Source organism: Schistocerca serialis, chromosome 7, assembly GCF_023864345.2.
Source record: "Schistocerca serialis cubense isolate TAMUIC-IGC-003099 chromosome 7, iqSchSeri2.2, whole genome shotgun sequence".
In the NCBI taxonomy this organism is placed as follows: domain Eukaryota; kingdom Metazoa; phylum Arthropoda; class Insecta; order Orthoptera; family Acrididae; genus Schistocerca; species Schistocerca serialis.
In genome coordinates this window covers 458,998,915-459,016,961 of record NC_064644.1, presented here as the reverse complement: position 1 = coordinate 459,016,961, position 18,047 = coordinate 458,998,915, and the positions used below count along the sequence as shown (strand labels likewise).

General features: G+C 40.3%; 1 protein-coding gene across 2 annotated transcripts in view; it reads left to right on the top strand.

Annotated features, from left to right (window-relative positions):
- Positions 1–18,047, top strand: part of LOC126412741 (neuroendocrine convertase 1-like) — a 492,712-nt gene that overhangs the window by 272,480 nt on the left and 202,185 nt on the right. For both annotated transcript variants that reach the window (XM_050082477.1, XM_050082478.1), the window contains exon 3: positions 9,588–9,692. In XM_050082477.1, coding sequence (XP_049938434.1) covers positions 9,588–9,692 — 105 coding nt within the window. The remainder of the gene's footprint in view (positions 1–9,587; positions 9,693–18,047) is intronic.

Here is an 18,047-nt window from a genome sequence, read left to right as displayed (position 1 = left end):
GATTAAGTTGTTTATCTGATAGATTACATAATTTCATTTCCAGTTTGTATTAGCTATGTTAATGAAATATCTACACCAGTGGTATTTAACCTTTTTTCTCAGCATACCATGAAAAACAATTTTCCATTCCAGTCTGTATCCCTAGGCCTAGCCCTAGAGTTATTTTTAATTCAAATTTTACACAAGCATATCTAAAATATGTTATAAAATTTATTGTTTATTAAATACTACAAAATGGAGTTTAGTATTATAATTGCATAAAATAAATACAGAAACTAAGAGATGGATAGTACATACACATACAAAAAAATATGTGAAATATTATGTCTCTAACCAATTAATAAACTGCCTGAGCTTGTTTTTGGATATCAGCTCCTCTCTTCGTGGCTGAATCTTCGTTAGTGCGAGTATGAATGGTGATTCTGGATCCAAGCGGTTTCTTTGTTTCGTTTCTATTGTTGTCAATGCAGAGAATCCTTGCTTACACATGTAAGTAGAGGGGAATGAACAGTGTGTGAAATGGCATTGTGCAAGTGTATTCTCTGTGTGTGTAACACTAGAAATCACAAATTGGCATGTTTTAAATTTTTTTCAGTGATGTGTTGGACATTTTCAAAACACATTCTTTTAATTTTTCTGGAAGGGCAGAGGAATAGATGTAAAACAAATGTGCAATACATGTCTGCGTATTATCGGTATTTTCAATTCCTGGAAAGTACAGTATTTTAAAAAGTGTAACCTGAGTTTTTGTTGGAAGAATTGGGTTATTTCCACAAATCCATCAAAATAATAACTTCATTTTGTGCACTGTGTCCCAACAAAGTTGTAAAAACTGCAATATTCCCTTTAATAATGGAATCAATTCAAAATATAACTCTCTTGTACAACCCTTTTTCTTTCTCACAAACATTTAAAAGCAACTTATTTCTGTCAAAATCTTATAGTTGCGAATTGAGTTCGTTAAACGGGTTGATTAGGTCTGACAAACAAACTATTTGGCAAATCTATCTTCATCTTCAAAGTGCACAGCCAGATCGGACGTAAATTTTGTAAGGAAACATTTTACCTTATTTTTCAGTTCAAACAAACGAGTCAGTAGGCATTCTTGTAATAACAAGAGAACCTCGGTGAACAAAAAGAATTTGAGTGTGTAGAGCTCCGACCTCCTCACGCATCTTTTTTTTGAAAAAACGTGATTTCCGTGATCGTGATTTTGTTAAATTGACACTTTTATACCAATGTTCAATGTTACGTGTATACAGGAGTTATTTTTTTCGCTGCTAAATTTTCTGTTTGTGTACTGAAATGTTGGGAAATAACTTTGTGGTTAATTTCGAGAATACGAGCAGTAAGACGGCTTTCTTTATCTGTCAATGAAGCAGCACCATCCGTGGACAAACTTACACACCAGTCTCACGACAAATTTAATTTTAATCCTACTAAATTATCAAGAATTTTAAAAATATCCTCTCCCATTATATGTTGTGATAATTTCGTCAGCAATGACATCTATTTTAACATCAAAATACATATGTAAGATGCTCAGTATTCCCACATACACCCGCTGATTCACCGACCTGAATCGCAAACTTTTGTTCCTTATCTTGTGCAATATGATGAATTCTGCGGCCTGAAATTCTATCAGATATTAAAATTGTTCTGATTAATTTAGCGGAATATTTGCGCAACTTTTATCTGCTATAATAAAACTACCAAGAATGTTAAGAGATTCGTCTTCAGTATAAGATGATTAATTTTTTGCAACCAGTAACGCTAACTCTTGCGATTTCTCTAGTGCCACTTTTGGTGCATTTGAAGAACTGTGTATCTTGTGTGAACTTTTATCTAAATTTTCTGTTGTGCTCCTGAAAAATTGGACTGACTTGTCTTCATAATCTCCGTGATTAGTTACCAAGTGTCTGCGAAGTATGGATGGTTTCGTAGAATCATTTGCGGACTTTGCTTGCAAACAACTGAGAGGTACAGAGGTGGATCACACATTTTTTATACAACTCCATTTTTAATGTAAGATTCTTTTTAATACCTGTATTTCACGTTTCTCGGGTATTTCGGCTTGCTTGTAAACGTTTTAACTTAAAAAATATTTCACAGATGTCCTTTGGCGGAATTTATCTTCTCGTACTTTTCGCTGTCACTGGTTCCACACTATCACCACTGTCACATGCTTCAGAGATTTTATATTTTCCACTTATTACTAATTTATCTACTTACAACAAAAGTTAAAGTATGTTTTCCACTACCGCAGCAACAAAAAGAAATTCAACATTGATCATCTGAAAATAAGTTCACAAGTATAAAGAATGAGATGTGAGACTTTTGAGTACACAAAAAGAACTTGCGCATAATATTCATGAGAATCATCCATCAGTAACATACGTTCACAGATGCTGCTATTGTTGTCGGCGTTTGAAACCAACAGGACAAATAAATAACGACCCCATCTGTAATATGTCATTGATGGGTAGACAGGTAGAGTAACCAAAACTGGATAGAGAACAATTCTGATCTCTCGGGCTGAAATATTTTTCGTTATTTGAGATCATTCAGGATATATAGTGTCTACATGCGTATTTTAAATTTAAAATTTTTCGTTATTTGTGATCATTCGGGAAGTACAGTACATTATATTGAATGTATGAGTATTTTAAATTTTACGTGCCGTAAAATGGGATAAATTCAGCCACTTTTTAAGGTTTTTTCTCAATTTTAATGTGAAGATGAAAACGAAACTTTGTCATTAAATTATAGACCATTCTCCTTGGTATATTAGGCACAATCATTTGGAAAGATAAGTGTCAGGATGCATTTTGTTTGCTATATAAAATTGTTAGTAGAGGTCGAAGTTTCCCTGGAAATGAGGTAACTTCGACCAAAAACAAAATATTAAAAAAAAAAAGTTACATCCTTTTGCGTTAGCATCGGCCACTTCAACAAACACTATCAAAAAGCAGTTGTTGTTGTTGTTGTGGTCTTCAGTCCTGAGACTGGTTTGATGCAGCTCCATGCTACTCTATCCTGTGCAAGCTTCTTCATCTCCCAGTACTTACTGCGACCTACATCCTTCTAAATCTGCTCTTCATGTATTCATCTCTTGGTCTACCTCTACGATTTTTACCCTCCACGCTGCCCTCCAATGCTAAATTTGTGATCCCTTGATGCCTCAGAACATGTCCTACCAACCGGTCCCTTCTTCATGTCAAGATACGCCACAAACTCCTCTTCTCCCCAATTCTATTCAGTACCTCCTCATTAGTTATGTGATCTACCCATCTAATCTTCAGCATTCTTCTGTAGCACCACATATCTAAAGCTTCTATTCTCTTCTTGTCCAAACTATTTATCGTCCATGTTTCACTTCCATACATGGCTACACTCCATACAAATACTTTCAGAAATGACTTCCTGACACTTAAATCAATACTCGATGTTAACAAATTTCTCTTCTTCAGAAACGCTTTCCTTGCCATTGCCAGTCTACATTTTATATCCTCTCTACTTCGACCATCATCAGATATTTTGCTCCCCAAATAGCAAAACTCCTTTACTACTTTAAGTGTCTCATTTCCTATTCTAATTCCCTCAGCATCACCTGACTTAATTCGACTACATTCCATTATCCTCGTTTTGCTTTTGTTGATGTTCATCTTATGTCCTCCTTTCAAGACACTGTCCATTCCGTTCAATTGCTCATCCAAGTCCTTTGCTGTCTCTGACAGAATTACAATGTCATTGGCGAACCTCAAAGTTTTTATTTCTTCTCCATGGATTTTAATACCTACTCCGAATTTTTCTTTTGTTTCCTTCACTGCTTGCTCAATATACAGATTGAATAACATCGGGGAGCGGCTACAACCCTGTCTCACTCCCTTCCCAACCACTGCTTCCCTTTCGTGCCCCTTGACTCTTATAACTGCTATCTGGTTTCTGTACAAATTGTAAATAGCCTTTCGCTCCCTGTATTTTACCCCTGCCACCTTTAGAATTTGAAAGAGAGTATTCCAGTCAACATCGTCAAAAGCTTTATCTAAGTCTACAAATACTAGAAACTTAGGTTTGCCTTTCCTTAATCTTTCTTCTAAGATAAGTCGTAGGGTCAGTATTGCCTCACGTGGTCCAATATTTCTACGAAATCCAAACTGATCTTCCACAAGGTTGGCTTCTACTAGATTTTCCATTCGTCGGTAAAGAATTCGCGTTAGTATTTTGCAGCTGTGGCTTATTGAACTGATAGTTCGGTAATTTTCACATCTGTCAACACCTACTTTCTTTGGGATTGGAATTATTATATTCTTCTTGAAGTCTGAGGGTATTTCGCCTGTCTCATATACCTGTCTCTTTTGTCAGGACTGGTTCTCCCAAGGCTGTCAGTAGTTCTAAAGGAATGTTGTCTACTCCAGGGGCCTTGTTTCGACTCAGGTCTTTCAGTGCTCTGTCAAACTCTTCACGCAGTATTGTATCTCCCATTTCGTCTTCATCTACATTCTCTTCCATTTCCAGAATATTGTCCTCAAGTACGTCGCCCTTGTATAGACCCTCTATATACTCCTTCCACCTTTCGGCTTTGCCTTCTTTGGTTAGAATTGGGTTTCCATCTGAGCACTAAAGCAGTAACTTTCTCTAATTGCCTTGGCCTAGGTGTTGTACGAGGAAATTAAATACACAAATTATTTTATAATTCAGTATATTAAAAATTTTTTGGAACAACTTCATAACCTACAAGTTAAATGTAGTTCTTTTTATCGTAAGACTTCACTAGCACACAATACAACATATGAATATGAATATAATTACACTTCAGTACGATATTTCAAAAAATCTCAAAACTATCTTTTTCGTTCTCGAAAAAATATGTCACGAAATTTCACTACATAAATTTCCAAATAAGAGTAGTAATGCGAAAATTAACAAACTTCCGCAGTAAGGACGCAAGGATGACCGATTTTTCCTGTATAAAGTTCTTTCATTTTCTACAGCAGGGTTGTTCAGGGTACAGTGTATCCTTCGGAGGCTTGGCATAAGGATAATTTCCCTTTCCAAGTCTCTTCTAACGCCCTTTGTAAAACAACTTTGTTTTAATTATAATAGGCTCTCCCTCCTACTTTTCTTATGTATTTGCAGCATGGTCGAAGTAGCCCTAAAAACTCACACTGGCAAGCTGAGAACTAACTCATACAATTTTTTTTTTCTTTATTGTATTTCAATTCCCCATCGGGGTGGGCTGGCAGCAGCATATGCGCTGCTCTTCAACCGAAAGACATAGAACAAACAATAGAAGACAGTGAAAAATATACAAAGGAGAGAATATGGTCGACATGGATATAAAAAAGGGGGAACATCATGGAAGGCAATAGACAAAAAAAGGGGCGACTGTAAAATGGAGATTGTAAAAAAGTAGCGGACACAAAAAGCCACACACTGCGACAGTTAAAACAACACAAGGCACAGTATGGCAGGAGCATAAAAAGTATCGACGGATGGTGTAGCACATAACAAACACTGACAGCTAACCTCAAGGCAGTACACAATTAAAATCACACCTCTTGAGACACAGGAGAAACAGCACTAAACACAACACTGACGTGGCACAGTGATGATGATCAAAACGGAGGATCTGCCAGGCGCAAGGAGATGAGGGTGACCGGAAGAAGGGAGGGAGGGGAAGAGAGGGGGGAGATGGGCAGGGGGCGCGCTGAAGAAGGCCAGGTAGGGAGGGAGGTGGGAAGGAAAGAGGCAGGTATGGGGTGCATGGTCTCGGGGGGGGGGGGGGGGGGGAAGGAGGAAAATCCGCTCTGGGAGAATGGGAGAAGGAGGGGAGAGGAAAAAGGGGGCCCTGGGGAGGGGGGCAACAAGGCCAGGTTATAGTTGGAAGGAAGGGTAGATGTCATCTGGGAGTGGTAGGCGCTGGATATTGCCCTGATGAAGGAGATGCAGGGTGTGGAGGTGGAGAGAGGGAGGGAGACAGCGACAGAGGCGCAGCAATGGGTGAGGGGTGGAGAGGAAGGAGGAAACCAGAGGGTGGGGGGGATCAATCCTGCGGACAATGTACAGGATGCGGAGATGTTGGAGGAACAGGAGGAGGTGGAGGAATGGGATCAGTTCATACAGGAGCCGTGTGGGGGAAGGAAGGCGGATACAGAAGGCAACACGGAGCGCGTGGTGTTCAAGGATTTGGAGGGCCTTGTAAAAGCGGGTGGGGGCGGAGATCCAGGTAATGCTGGCATAACAGAGGACTCATCCAAACATTATCTGTTGCTTAAATATTCTTTGTGTGTGTATATATTAAGAGATACATACACAACAGTCCTACTAAAGAGACATAAGTTTACGAAATCAGGTTTCACCTGTGCAGACGTTTGTTTCCATACTTCGACAATGCATTACTCCATGTCAGTTTTCATGTACAAAGGCAAGTGACAAAAAGAGGATATCAGAGATATTTATCCACGACATAAACAGCTTTCGAAATACTTCTACTTAAACTATGAATCCAACAGATGGTAGCACCAAAAAATAGATTTGACAGGCAACTGGCAGAAATTACCCCAGGTGCCTGAAGTTAGCACATTTCATGGTAACCCCAAAGAAGTCTTCCATACTCACGAAGGTATCCGTAACACAGATTGAATATTGTTGATATTAACAAATCAATGTATTTTAAGACTAAATATTTACAATACTGATGAAACTTCCGACGATTTTCTTGTTTTTGGATGAAAGCATGTGTGTGAAAATTTAAATCTGTAGTAGAAATGTTTGACATGTACCTTTCTCAGCGGTGTGTAGGATTTACACGCATTGCATTGTGGCACATGGACTCACATGAAACACTGAGCTCTAACAGTTCCCTTGAACCTGTTTACTGTATCCAAGCTTCGTTCTGCCTTACACGCTCCATAAGTTTGGAAAGTAGGAGACGAGGTACAGGCACATGTAATGCTGCGAGGACGTGTCAGCACCGGCTCGAGAAAGGTAAATGTCCTCAGTTCGAGTCTCGATCCAGCACACAGTTTTAATCTGCCAGGAAGTTTCGTATCAGCGTACACTCCGCTAAAGAGTCAAAATTTCAGCCTCGAAACGTCTCCTAGGCTAGGCTAAGCCACGTCTCCTCAATATCCTTTCTTCCAGGAGTGCTAGTCTTGCAAGTTTACCAGGAAAGCTTCTGTGAAGTTTGGATGTTAGGAGAGAGCTATTGTCGGAAGTAGAACAGCGAGGAAGGTCGTGAGTAGTGCTTGGGTAGCTCAGTCGGCTTACCTTTCTCCCCACTATTTTTTACAGAACGATCGGAGGAGTGTTTCGTATTTGTACGCCGACAGAGCCTGAAGTGGTAGCAAAAATGCGTCTTAGTTAGTTTTTAGGGTAAATTTGGCGGTGGCATTAGATATTGTTTTTGTTTGTAGGTTAGACAAATTTTGCGGACAGCATGAGTGTTTGGGGCGAACGCCCCCGAAGTGGAATAGGTAAAAAAAATTAGTATAAAAAGTCGGTAGAGCGATTACCCTCGAAACCCAAAGGTTCTGAGTTCGACTCTCGGTCCGTCATACAGTTTTAATCTACCAGGAAGTTTCAAGCGCTATCTACTTTTGGTCTAATTGTGCCATTCATTTCTTTTGTTATATGTTCTATTCAGTACCTCTGTAACAGTTATCCGATTAGGCCGCATTTTTCCGTAGCAGCTCGTTTCAAAAGCTTTTGTTCTATTCTTCTTCGTTACATTACCTACCACAATGGGTTACACTGCGGACAAATGCTTTCAGAAAAGACTTACTGACACCTAAATTTATACCAAATGTTAGAAATACTTTTCTGTCATAAAAAACATTATTTGCTGTTGCCAGCTTGCATTTTACTTCTGCCACCGGCAATTATTTTGCTCTGCCAGTGGTAAATCACGTCTTCTACTTTTCGCGTCTCATTTTTTAATCTACGCTGTGCAACACAATAAAAGGGTCATGTTTTTGAAACCCCTTAAGTGTCTCCCATTGCCATGCGGAAGTTTGAAATTGGGCTCCAGGGTGTCTACAGCCTTCCACTGCGCTGGTGCAAAAGGGTGACCCCTGCGAGACCATACTCAGGCTTGATGACGCTTGGAACACCAAGGTGTCGACACATGCGAAGAAAAGGCCAGAGCTGTACCGTGGGTTAATGACGCCATTTTGCACCAAATGTCACCACAATTCAGCTCATTCCCACCGTGGGCGTGTCACACGACGAAACGGTCGTCAGATCCCCTCTTATCCACATTTCACGCCATCTGTCGACGCCTCTGCGATGGAGGTCAGAACAGCGACGCCCAACATACAAATCACACAGTTCCTTATGGGTGTCAGAGACACACCACTACTCAGAATAGACAAGAGAGGCCAGAGGGGGTGGCATAAATGGCGTCAATGAAACCACAGCTTGACTTGGGGCGTTAATTCCCACAAGTTTCGTTGTCGAAAACGACAGTTCTCGCAGTCCATTGAGCAGCAGGACGACATTCTTGACAAGATTTGACTCTGCTGACAGCCAAGGACAACATGGACCTGCAATCCCATCAAACGTGATTGCACCACTTTGAAGGGTAGCGCTGCCGCAGTTCTTGCTCCGGTGTAAAGAATGGAACTACTAGGGACCGTTCAAAACTATTTGACGAAATCTGTAAGGCTCCGAACTTGTTACGGTGTTTATGCTTTTTCTTCCCTCCGTTATCGCATCCTCGTATGGCATATGTTCTGGGGGACGCCACATGGCAACACATACTAATAAAACGCCAAGGGCCAAAATTTGGCAACACAATCGATGCCACCTGGGCGCTATGTTAGTCACTTGAGAATATTTGTTTATAGAGACATCCATCTACCGACCTCTACCTACAGGCTAGATTGGCAATCCTTTCGCCACCCCTCTGATTTTGCATGTGGTCACTTCACGACAATTCGTTCCTCCGACAAAGCAAAATGACAGTTCTTACACAAACGAAGACCACAGTCACTCTAAATTGTTTACAGACACCAGAAATTCGGCATCGAATGAAAGGCGTTACGCTTCACAGCTCTTTGACACCAGCGTACATAGTCTGTGGCAGCACCAGTCCTGTTTTTTTTATAGACGCTCCTCGTACACCTTGCCTAGTGCGTCACTGACCGCACCTCTCCTACGCAGCATCCACTCCCACGCTGCACAGTGGTCATAATAATTTGGCTCACTCTGCGTACTGGGTGTAACAGCTTTGTCGTGTTTGGTTCTCCCAATGATTTCAAACAATAGGAGGGAATGTTGCATACTCCAATTGACCTGTTTCAACTTGAAGCCTGCCAGTGCTTTGCCACATCCTTCTCGCAACCTCACGTCTTTCTCGACTTCCTCTTCTACTGAGGAATAGGAAGTGGTCTGCCATAAAAAATAAAACTCTACCTTGCGTGGATATGACATTCAGATCATGTAAAACCGAATTGTCCTTCTTTCTGTGCCTTTTCTCCTGAGACGAATGAAACCGTGTTAATCCAGCCGCCCTTCCATTCCTAGTAATGTTCCTCCACGAGACGTGTGGTATCGCACTCAGTCTGTGGTCCTGTGTATTGCAGGTGCCGGGATTCCCCGACACGTACCGCATGCTGCGCCACGACCACCCGCCGACGCAGAAGAGGGCATCGCATACCATGACTCAGAGGCTGGCAGCTGACGCAAGGGTGAGTGTTACATGCATCTACATATTCATCACAAGTCCAGTGTTTGAACCTAAGAGTGTCCAGGGTCTTTTTCTAAGATGGAGAATTCTTCATATACGGTGTGTTCAGAAGTCTCTCTGCAGTGCCGTATGATTGTTAGCCGCGCGTGCCGTATGATTGTTCATGTGCCTTGGTTATTTCCCTTCAAATGGACTCTCCCAACATTCCACTGTTTCGTTTATTTCAGCCAGCGTCAGTAGTTTCGTTGGTGTGTGTCGTTACGTGTTGACATGAACGTTTAAGTTAAGTTCCTTTGTTCGTTTGTTTCGTTTTTGTCACTGTTAAAATGCTAACCATTGAAGAACGTGTGTTTTCAGTCGAACAAGTGTTCAAAGCTGGCGGTAAATACACAGTTTCAGTTAGTCAAACATTTAATTCAGTTTTCCCGGAGACAACACTCCACCATCGCGATACTGTGCGAGATTTGATTAACAAATATTGAAGTACGGGTTCAGTGACAGATGCACCGAGAAGTGGTCGTCTAGCGTTTTGTCTGAGGATAAACTACTCGATATTTCCGATAAAATGTCCATGAGACCGAACAAGTCAGTAAGAAAACTTGCCCAGGAAATCGACGTTAGTGTCGAGACAGCCAACACAGCTGTAAGGAAAAAAGTGGAACTTTTCCCATACAAAGTGACAGTCGTGCAAGAACTGAAGAATACTGATCATGGCAAGACACTGCATTAATGTCAATGGTTCAAAAATGTCGTTCAACAAAATGGAAGGGATATTCTTGATGAAACGTTTTTCACTGATGTGGCGTGGTTTCATTTATCCAGGTACATGAACTCGCAAAATTCTCGTATGTGGTGTACTGCAAATAAATTGTGTATTCATTAGGAACCACTTCATTCTCTGAAAATAGAAGTTTGGATTGCAATTTCTAGACGTCGGATTGTGGGTCCTTTATTTTTCAACGAAACAATAAACGCACAACGATACTGCAGCGATATTGCGTAACCACTCATAGGAGAACTTGTGTTAAGTGAAATACTGAACGGTTATTTTCAACAAGATGGTGCAACCGCGCATACAGCTCGCGTTTCAATGTCACTGCTTGCTGATATTTTTGGTGATCGCATAATTTCACAGAGACTTTGGCCTCCACGATCGCCTGACCTAACACCACCTGTCTTTTTCTTCTGGGGTGTAGCGAAAGCAACTGTGCATAAAAACCGTCCAAAATCCATCGATGAATTGAAAACTGCGATATCCACTTTCACTGCTTCTGTTACAGAAGAAATGTTACAGCTTGTGTTTGGAAACATGATTAGACTAATTGAATTGTATATTCAACTACAGGGGGGACACTTTCAACATTTAATGTGAAAATTAATAATTTGTGTTTCATTGAGTTTCATTTCCGTATATTCTCTGCAGCATACGGCACACGCGGCTAATAATTATACGGCACTGCGGAGAGACTTTTTAAACACCCCGTATGTTCACATTACGTCAATTCATCAGCGTCTGCAGAGGATTGACTCAGAAACTTAGAGTCATAACGACGTTTCTATAAAATTTGTATTTGAGATAAGGGAAAAATTAATTTTACAACAGTGGAAACATTATCATCGTTATCAGCTAAGTTCACGACGCTGACAATGATGTTACCTCATGACTGTTACAGTATGTTTACACTCACTCAATAATTTTTCAACTTTAGCGTTAGGTACTACATAACAAGAAGACAGACATTGTTGTACATACGAGGTGCATTCAAGTTCTAAGGCCTCCGATTTTATTTTCTAATTAACTACTCACCCGAAATCGATGAAACTGGCGTTACTTCTCGACGTAATCGCCCTGCAGGCGTACACATTTTTCACAACGCTGACGCTATGATTCCATGGCAGCGGCGAAGGCTTCTTTAGGAGTCTGTTTTGACCACTGGAAAATCGCTGAGGCAATAACAGCACGGCTGGTGAATGTGCGGCCGTGGAGAGTGTCTTTCATTGTTGGAAAATGCCAAAAGTCACTAGGAGCCAGGTCAGGTGAGTAGGGAGCAGGAGGAATCACTTCAAAGTAGTTACCACGAAGAAACTGTTGCGTAACGTTAGCTCGATGTGCGGGTGCGTTGTCTTCGTGAAATAGCACACGCGCAGCCCTTCCCAGACGTTTTTGTAGCAGTGTAGGAAGAAATTTGTTCTTCAAAACATTTTCGTAGGATGAACCTGTTACCGTAGTGCCCTTTGGAACGCAGTGGGTAAGGATTACGCCCTCGCTGTCCCAGAACATGGACACCATCATTTTTTCAGCACTGGCGGTTACCCGAAATTTTTTTGGTAGCGGTGAATCTGTGTGCTTCCATTGAGCTGACTGGCGCTTTGTTTCTGGATTGAAAAATGGCATCCACGTCTCATCCATTGTCACAACCGACGAAAAGAAAGTCTCATTCATGCTGTCGTTGCGCCTCAACATTGCTTGGCAACATGCCACACGGGCAGCCATGTGGTCGTCCATCAGCATTCGTGGCACCCACCTGGATGACACTTTTCGCATTTTCAGGTCGTCATGCAGGATTGTGTGCACAGAACCCACAGAAATGCCAACTCTGGAGGCGATCTGTGCAACAGTCATTCGGCGATCCCCCAAAACAATTCTCTCCACTTTCTCGATCATGTCGTCAGACCGGCTTGTGCAAGCCCAAGGTTGTTTCGGTTTGTTGTCACACAATGTTCTGCCTTCATTAAACTGTCGCACCCACGAACGCACTTTCGACACATCCATAACTCCATCACCACATGTCTCCTTCAACTGTCGATGAATTTCAATTGGTTTCACACCACGCAAATTCAGAAAACGAATGATTGCACGCTGTTCAAGTAAGAAAAACGTCGCCATTTTAAGTATTTAAAACAGTTCTCATTCTCGCCGCTGGCGGTAAAATTCCATCTGCCGTACGGTGCTGCCATGTCTGGGACGTATTGACAATGAACGCGGCCTTATTTTAAAACAATGCACATGTTTCTATCTCTTTCCAGTCCAGAGGAAATAAATCAGAGGCCTTAGAACTTGAATTCACCTCGTACTTCATTTTGACTCTAAACATATTGGGTCTGTGGAAAAATCACATCTAATGTGATTATTATTTAATATTATTTATTTATTATTTATTTATTATTAATATTATTATTTAATAATATGGAATGCACCCATAAACAAAATATGTTTTGATTGATTCCGTTAAAAATTCCTAACAATGGGTCTCAAAGATTTAGAAGCGTTTTACAGTGATTCAGAAATTACATACTTCATAAATCTATCATCATTTGACTTTAAATACTCAAAGAATTATCACTATGAGGAAATGACAAAACATATGAGAAACACAACGTAATTGTACTATTTATTTGTGATGGTATCAAAGAAACAGTAACAAAGACTTATTGAGAGCTGAATATAGTTTAGTCGTCATTGTCATCAACATTCATTACTGAAACTTCCTGGCAGATTAAAACTGTGTGCCGGAGCGAGACTCGAAATCGGGACCTTAGCCTTTCGCGGGCAAGTGCTCATTCTGGAAACATTCATTACTGTTTCTTCACCAGCTGTTCTATCTACCATTAATGACTTATAAAATGACGATACTGCTCTGGTATTACCTCCATTTTGCAAAGATCAGGAAGATCGTTAAGCTTTTCTTTCTGTATGGGAACTGGAGAAGAATACCAAGGCTGAAGTGTGAAAGATTCTTACAACCACGTTTTAGCTTTGCAGAAAATTTCAGATCCTTTGAATTTTTCTAGAGTATTGTTACTTTATTTAAAATAAATCTGATCCAAGGTTTCTTTTCGATACAGAAACCAAAATACCTTAGACCAGTTGACGTTATTTCTATGAGTATCAACTTTTCTGTTCTTTATTTTGTACCGTCGCAGTTCTGGGCAATTCATTACATCCTTTTACTGAACTTCAATAACATGGTCTTTTCTATTTGACATTCTAATGGCAGTGAAACATTCTGTAGATCAGATATATCAAGCACTTTTGTCTTTCTCTCTACTGAGGCTTGAACTCAGCCAGACTCCATTTGTGAGTGACCTGGCTCATAGAACATATGTTTTATTATAGGTATATCAAGATGTTCCACAGCATACAGCAACATAGCAGAGTTAATTGCATTTGTATTTTGCCCAGCACATGAATTGGAAAAGAATTTCCACGCTTTGCCATCTGCATTTGTTTCTAAAAAGTTAAAAAAGCACGAACTAATTTCGTCACATCCATGTCTGGGTGTCCTTTCACTGCACATGTAGCATGCAGTTTCTCTTGAAGCTGTATCGTATACAACTGGGTTGTACACAGTGAGCCTTCGTCGATAGAACTAGTGCTTTAGCAGATGTCTTTGTACAGTAGCAGACAGCCTCCAGTTCAAATTCGTCAAAATAGGTTGTTTTTTTTAATGCAGCTTCCAAATTTGCGCTCTTCTTCCTAGCCCTAGCTAAACACTTCCGATCAATGTGAGCATCCTGCTCTCAACGGTGAATTTATTTCTCTGTGGCACACATATGAGAGAACCTGTATGACACACGTCATTTTTAGGTACGTGGAAGGGTAGGTTAAATTCAGTATTAAATATGTTTCGATAAGGAGATTCATTTTCAAGTGTGCTGTGATCAGTTTCGCAAGTTTCAGCTACTTTTGGCGCATATTTTGGAAGACTGAACTCATGAGACAAGTACTCTTTCTCTGAATCCTTCATAGCATAATGTGAGGGAGATTTTGGAAAGCTGATGTGGACTCTAATTCTTTCTTTCACAGTACCTGATTTAGCAAGATGCGCTCATTCCTTTTTAACAAAACCTTGCATTTGAATTACTCAGTCAACTCCAATGCCGCAAGAAAGAACTGAGAAACCTGTCCCTTTTGACCATTTTTGTTTAAAAAGTGTTTATTTGTGAAGTTTCTCCTGGACTAGCCTGTAGAAGTCCTGTTACTGCACTTATATGTCTTTTCTGAAAGCGAACTGACATATAACAGCTGCTTGTCTGTAGCATCAAAGTTGCAAAATTCTTCTTGAATGTTTAGTTCGTCAGTTTTTGAAACATCGTGATCTAAAATTTCGTTCAGATTGATTCCTTCTTACCAAGATTACATTAGGACTGCTAATAGCAATGATTTGTCCCTTGATATTTGGCACAGCCGTAATGTTTAACGATTTATGGAAGAGAAGTCGTACGGTGATAAAAAAATTAAAACCGTAATTTACCGAAGGAACGTAATATAAGGCTGCAAAATTTACAAAATAAATATCTTTTGATTTGTAAGGTGCTAAAAAGTATTTGTGTATTGCTAGTTTCTTTGAAGAAGGAAAACTCCTAATTATAAATGCTTTGCGTTAGTCCCTTGTATACTGTGGTACAACATTGCAAAATTCAGCATTAATAACACAACAGGCATTGTTCATTTCTCCATAAATACTTTTATTTTTATCTTTTTAGCTCCTATCGATTCCGTTTCGTCAACATTACTAATTGTAGCTATATACCACTCTGTCATCACTTTCGTCCTTTGTTGCTGTCTGATGATTAGGATCCTCAAAGGAGTCATCAGATGACAAATCCAAATCTGAATCACTGACAGCGTTGAACAGTTTTTCGGCATCTTCAGCTGTCACGAGCTGCTTTCGTTAATAAGGCCGTCATTTTCTGCAATTCAGTTAAGAAATTACGCATAAACAAGTTGCTTTAAGTTGCAGTTGTGTACACCCAACTTAAATATCTAGTTTTAATCATATGACAATGGGTTACTTACTGAAGATAATGAAAAATATTTTACCACAGCTTACAAAAGCGTTGCTGGCTGATGACGAAAGCACGTTGTGGAAGGTAAATGAACTTCAATCTTCTTCCGTAGTACCCTCTTGATTCTTCAAAAGATGAATTATTCTTCCTCTGGAAAACATGTTGACTGCGTAAAAGCAAAGGTTTGAATGATGAAACTAACAACGGACTGATGTCTTCCATGTAGCACAGTAATGGGTAAGCACTGCTGTTAACAACATTCCAAGTGTTATTTCGACAATGTGTGTATAAGCGTATAGGTTGCCCGCCATTGGGACATCTGTCTAAAAATACGCGGCCTTTGTTTGGTGCCAGAAGTACGTATCTGCACTTACGCTGTTACGTCTTTTAACACAACAGTACTGCAAAGGGAGCCAAAATGATGTAAAAGGCAGTACACTACACCCTATTTCCGGAATTATTAAAGATATTAGTTCCACTGTTGTTTGCATACAATAAATTGGTTCCGAAGACGGTCGTGAAGTAAGTAGGCCAGAATGGTCAATGTAGTAGATAGGTCGTTATGGTTCTAAATCCCCAACTAACTTCGCAAAATGTGTAGCGAGCACATAATGTTCAAGAATGCCTCCGTGGCACCCACCAAAAGCTGGTGAAAAAAGCATTTTTTCTAGACAACAAGTGTCAGTCGATAGGCCGTCTTCAAGTCACGACTTAACTTACTACAGCATCAGATCCAGGCTTCTGTTCTGAGGAGACACAGTGGCACTTGCTTTTAGTGCCCCCCCCCCCCCCCCCCGTCACCCCATTTGCCTGCAGACGTAGGGATGACTTGGTCCATCTCCCATTGTGTGATAGCGTGTATGCTGCTATGAAGTATAACAGATTAAAACTGTGTGATGGATCTGGAATAGAAACTGGAACGTTGTGTTTCATGGCCAATCCTCCCATCATCTTATCTGTCCATGTCTGCTGAAGATCTGCTTTCACAGTTTTCTGAAGGGAAGAACTTCCCAATACTTGGGAACATAGGAAGGTGATGACTGAATGGATTCTGTGAAATTGAGTAGGGAAATGCGCTTGGACAGCTCACCTGATAGGAGAAATGTCCGTTCAAGGCAAGGATCCAGGTTAGACTCACAGTCCAATATATACAGTTTCAATGCAAGGGAAGTTGCGAGCTCTGGGTATATCATGGCTTATTCTGTTGTCAGTGACACAGATGTCAGCCTAATATAAATTAAATAAATGAATGAAATATCAAACACTATATTTGGGGATTTAATTTATGGACCATGAGTGTGAAACACTACGTTGCGTGGAAGCAAAACGTGGATCTTTGAGAAGTATGTAAGAAGAAACGAGACGTTAGGGATACAGACAAGTTTCCAAACGAAGTGTTACTAGTAAGAAAAGCTGAAAATGTAAACCAGTTTATTAAGAATCAGACCAGGCTATTCACTCCAGCGAGTAGTAGAAGAGCGAAATTATGGTTGAAAAGAAAGATGACAGTGCGTAAGAGGATATTGGCTATAACAGATGTGAGAAATGAGAAAATTGGCGCAGGACAGAAGGAAACGCGCAAATTTTATTTTGTTGCTAATAGTCTGCTTAAATTCCTTCAGTACATAGGTACTGAGTACTCTTGTACGAAGCGTATTACAACAGCCATACGTTTCTCAAGCAACAAACCATTCTGTCTCTACGACTGTCTCCAGACAACACAAAATTGTACTTACTCTGTCAGCCACTTATCAAAAACCTTGCACCATTCGCTTGTGAAAAATATTGGTTAGTGCTTAACGGTCCTTTATATTTCTTTTTACTTTCGAATAAGTTTCATACCCTGTGTCTAGTTGTTCGGAAATTCACTTAGGCTAAATCTCTGTTGCTTGTAATTACAGTTGCAGTCATAAAATTTTCCCAAGCTTTTTAAGGGTGTAATGCAGAAAGTACTCATATCCAACACAAAAACACTCTGCGAGGACAAGTGATCCGTATTTTAGGAACTTGTACTGAAGATACGGGAATACCATATGCTGTGATATGGGTGGAAATCATCTTAACCGCGATCAGATGATTTTTGTTAGGTATCTCATGAGAGTAGTAGGATGTTTTGGAACTAACACAAATTTCAAGAAGAGTGCAGGAGCTATAGGGTATGTAATGGTAATGAATCTAGAAGAAAAATCTGAAACTTAAATGTTGTTGTTGTTGTTGTGGTCTTCAGTCCTGAGACTGGTTTGATGCAGCTCTCCATGCTACTCTATCCTGTGCAAGCTTTTCAATCTCCCAGTACCTACTGCAACCTACATCCTTCTGAATCTGCTTAGTGTATTCATCTCTTGGTCTCCCTCTACGATTTTTACCCTCCACGCTGCCCTCCAATACTAAATTGGTGATCCCTTGATGCCTCAGAACATGTCCTACCAACCGATCCCTTCTTCTGGTCAAGTTGTGCCACAAACTTCTCTTCTCCCCAATCCTATTCAATACTTCCTCATTAGTTATGTGATCTACCCATCTAATCTTCAGCATTCTTCTGTAGCACCACATTTCGAAAGCTTCT